Below are 4,438 nucleotides of genomic sequence, written 5' to 3' on the forward strand. Positions count from 1 at the left end.
TATGCTGGGTTATATTGACCTCAAATTTCATCTTGACCAAACTATGCAAGATTATCTTGACCGCGATTTTTATCTTGATTAAACTATGTGACATCTTTTAGGCTTCGGAATCTCGTGGGAGCGTAAATCCTACCAGTACATAAGTACTGTACACTACCAGTACCGTATAGGTAACAATAACTACCCTGCCTTTTTTCGCTCAGGGTGGCTCGAGAAAGACCCGCCAAAAAATCCCAAAGCAGTTATTCGGCCCGAGATTATATTTGATGTTCGTATAGTATACAAATATTAGGCTTAATTTAAACTTCATTAAAGTATACTATAACAATGCTCTAATGTCCGAAAACATATGCGAGGACATATGGCATCATACCATACACCGTATGGTTTTCAATAATATATTTTGTATGTCGATACAAAATTCAAGAAGTCAAATATTAAGGGCCCGTCTGGATACCACTTTTATTGAGAAATATCGCGATAATTTTGCAAAATATTCAAGAATCTCAGCGACTTCAATTTGGCGTGTCTGGATGCCATTTCGTGACCAAGTTATATTCCATAATTTTATCAAAAATATCGTGAAAACCACAAGAAATAATATTCTACTCATGAGTAGAATATTTTGACGATATTGACAGTGCGCGTTGAATTGACTGGGCATTTCGGAATGAGAAAGGCCATCGTGATTACGTCGCCGCCTGGCCAAGGAACTCTTCGCCAGACAGATGGAGTACCACTACCTCGCCTTCGTCCACAAGACACCAAAGAAGACGTCCATCCTCAGTGGTCCTCTCTGGGTGGACGAAGTCCTCTGCGGCTCTGCGCTATCCTCTGATTGACCGAACTTTCTTTAATTCTATGGCATCCAGACACACCACCCAAAATCATTCTTGGATCTTGAAACCCAAGAATTTCCTGCAATGTCGAAAAATGTTTTTTATTCAATATTCCAATATCCCATAATATTGGTGGGTGGCATCCAGACGGGCCCTAAGAAAGATTTCCACGAAGTTCACAAGGAAGGCATCTGTAGCTCAAGTGGTAGAGCGCCCGATTCGTGACCTGAAAGTCCCGAGTCATGATCTTGCACTTTTGCATGAGATATGTACGAATTTTACAATGGGCAACCACCCTGTTGAGGGGGTTGAAGGTTTTGCTGGCCAATGTCAATGTCAGAGTAGTCGAAGAGCCTGGTGGTGATGGATATCCCAAAATGTCGAAGATGTTTGAGCAGGACAGCAATAGTTATGGCTGTATTTGAGAATATAGCTGGGGTATCCAGTCACGCATTTGATGAGGAGATTATATGTGTGACCGGGTAGTTAATAAACCCGCCATATTGCCCAGGGTAGTGAAATTTAGCCCGCCTGCGGCGCTGAGGGTAGTCATTGTGCCCGCGAAGGCCCAAAAGTAGTTATTAAGCCCGGGTAGATATTGTTACCTATACGGTACATAAGTACTGTACACTGCGAGTAACGTTACAGTAAATACGACTTTATTATTAATACTATTATAGTATTAATACTTCGTACGTTAGCCTTGAACTGGTGTAAAATTTGCCAATACATTTCACTTGCCCCCGAGTTCTGTCAAAACCAACACGAACCACCAAGTTTTGATCGATAACCCCACTGAAACAATGCAGTTCACATGTGTATTACTTACTAGTAACGTTACGCTAGCTATGAAAATGAGTCGAACAATTCATAGGCCATATGGACTACTACTAGTACTACTAGTACTACTACTACTTGCGGCATTCGTGGTAGTGCCGGATAAACCAGCGGACGGTGGCGGCCACCCCATCTTGAAAGCGTGTGAACTCAAACGTCGGGTGCAACTGGCGCAGCTTGGCATTTGTCGCAGTTTTCTTGAGCTGGCCATCCGGTTGCGTCGTGTCAAACGTGACTTGCCCGTTGAACTCCATCGCATGTGCAATCGCGAGAGCCACGTCACGTATCGAGAGCTCGTCGTCGTCCCCGGCTAAAATGAGTGGCTGGGACACGTCCTCATACGAATGAACGGCCCACACCAGCAGTTTGGCGAGGTCGTGGCTATAGATGAATTGCCGCAACGGCGCCCCGGACCCGCCGACTACGAATGACGTGGCACCAGCCTTTTTGGCGAGCCAGCATTTGTGGACTAGGGCGGGAATGACGTGTGCGTCCTGGAGGTGAAAGTTGTCGTGCGGGCCATATACGTTGGTGGGGATCACACATGCAAAGTGATCGCCGTATTCGCGGACATAGCATTGACTGAGGATGTCCAGGTTGCGCTTGGCGACGGCGTACCTAGGAAGGCGTATATGAGGGCAAATGGAAGGAATAGTTGTGGAAGAGACCCAAGGTTGGATGGATGCGGCGGGCCGAGGTGGAGCATGGACTCGTCGATGGGGTACGACGTCTTGTCTGGGAAGATGCACGTGGACAGCATCGAGATCACCTTGGTCACGCCCAAGGCATGGGCGCACGCGAGGACGTTGTCGTTCATGGCGGCATTCGCGCGGAAGAACTCGACGGGCTCATGCAGTTGCTTGAACAGACCTCCCACTCGCGCCGCCAAATGCAACACGTGTGTGGGCCGATGGGTGTCGAACAGCCGCTGTGTCGCTGCCAAGTCGGTCAGGTCAGCGTCGGCAGACCCGACAAAGATCCAAGTCTCGTTGGACAAGGAGGATGCTTGGACCTCGGCTTGCACTGCACGACCCACGAGACCCGTGCCGCCTGTCACCAACACCACGACGTCGGCCATGGTTGGATTCGGAGGATAAGCGGAAAGGAAGTGATGTGTATCCGGACAATGGGAGCTAACTGCCAAAGGGAAGCGCAACGATTGCTGCAGCGGTTGCCGCATGATCATGGACTGCGGTGTGAGTACACGTCCGACAATGGGAGTTCGAGGACCCGGGAGGACCTGACTACAGTGCAGGATCTCGAGGCCATGCGTGCCGCTATGAGTGGAGCCCTTCGTTACCGAACTACAGAACTGCATGTAGCCTGCGCATGTTTGTTACATCAATCGTACACATCCAGCGAAGACGATCTATCCTAGCTACGCCATCGCATCGTGGTCGCTCCGTCATGGGCGTCGACCTTCACATGCAGGACTATGAAATCTACTGCGATCACCGAAGTTCAGAATGGAACTACTGTATTTCATCCAATGAAATCTATGTATTTCAGATGAGGCGATTTGATTTGTCATAGAAATCGAAGTTCAAAGTCTTCTGACCAATCACAGCTTCAAAATCTGTGGCTACTTCGATTCCATGCAACTTCAGTACGTTCGAGCACTTAAGTGGGCTTCAACTCGAACTTTATCGGATGTGTGGTGGGCTTGCAAGGGTGAAAACGTCTTGGATTTAGTATACGACGCCCCCTTCCATTGGATACACCACATGGACACCACATCCGCCGTCGCTGCCGCCGTAGTCCCCGCCGCGGCAGACTCGCTGCCTAATGAGACTCTATATGTACGTAACCTAGACGACAAGATCAAGGAGCCTCGCATGAAGGAGAGCCTCTACGGTCTATTCTCCGCGCACGGCAAGGTGCTGCAAGTGCTGGTGATGAAGGCGCACCGATTGCGCGGCCAAGCGTGGGTCACATTTGAGGACGTGGCGGCGTCCAGCACGGCGTTGCGGGCATTGGACGGCACGAGCCACTTTGGGAAGGTCATGAACGTCCAGTTCGCCAAGGAGAAGAACGACCTGATCCGATCGCAACAAGAGCCGAACTCAAAGCCCCGGGAGAAGCGAAAGTGGGAACAACATGTAAAGGAAACGAAACCCACCAAAAAGACAGACAAGCCGACCCAGCCCAAGCCACAGCAGCAGCAGCACCACCACCAGTCCCAGGCACTGGTGCTTCCCCACAAGATCCTATTCCTGCAAGACGTGCCCGAAGCGTGCAACCAAGACGCCCTCAGTATCCTCTTCAAGCAGTACCATGGGTTCAAGGAAGTGCGCCTTGTGCCAGGGAAGAAGGGATTGGCGTTTGTCGAGTTTTTGGACGAAGTCCAAGCGTCGATTGCGCTGCAGGGGCTCAATGGGTTCAAGTTGAGTGCGGACGAACGACTTAAGGTTAGCTTTGCCAAGAAGTAAACCCATCAATAGTTATCAAGTGGTTGATTGAGTTGTCAAGTGGAATTTCATGGTAACGATACTATTATTAATACTAGTAACGTTAGTTATTAATAGTTACTCGTAGTGCTATTATTGGTAATAAATACTTCGAAGTACTACGTATAGCTGATCTCTGAGGAAAATATAGTACTCCGGAGTAAATTCTTGAAAGGAAAACCAGCAGGCAATGAAGAACAAATACTACAAGGTACTACTAGTATAACGTTATTACATAGGTAGTATTGCCTTGTTGGGGGTCAGTGGTTGGAGTATTCACTTTCCAAATGATGCAGTATTCGAGAACTTCTGCAA

At 48.5% G+C, this 4,438-nt stretch overlaps 2 protein-coding genes across 2 annotated transcripts; one reads left to right on the top strand and one right to left on the bottom strand.

The window, feature by feature from the left end:
- Nucleotides 1-1,731: 1,731 nt before the first annotated feature.
- On the bottom strand, nt 1,732-2,939 carry H257_15028 (hypothetical protein). Its single transcript, XM_009842999.1, has 2 exons — nt 2,345-2,939; nt 1,732-2,294 (listed from the first exon to the last, which is right to left on the bottom strand). The coding sequence occupies exons 1-2, from the start codon at nt 2,860-2,862 to the stop codon at nt 1,751-1,753; spliced, it is 1,062 nt and encodes a 353-aa protein (XP_009841301.1). The 5' UTR covers nt 2,863-2,939; the 3' UTR covers nt 1,732-1,750.
- Nucleotides 2,940-3,357: 418 nt separating this feature from the next.
- H257_15029 (hypothetical protein) lies at nt 3,358-4,179 on the top strand. The gene has a single exon (XM_009843000.1). The coding sequence runs from the start codon at nt 3,401-3,403 to the stop codon at nt 4,103-4,105; it is 705 nt and encodes a 234-aa protein (XP_009841302.1). The 5' UTR covers nt 3,358-3,400; the 3' UTR covers nt 4,106-4,179.
- Nucleotides 4,180-4,438: the final 259 nt, after the last annotated feature.

This window comes from Aphanomyces astaci (assembly GCF_000520075.1).
Source record: "Aphanomyces astaci strain APO3 unplaced genomic scaffold supercont1.65, whole genome shotgun sequence".
Lineage (NCBI taxonomy): Eukaryota > Oomycota > Saprolegniomycetes > Saprolegniales > Verrucalvaceae > Aphanomyces > Aphanomyces astaci.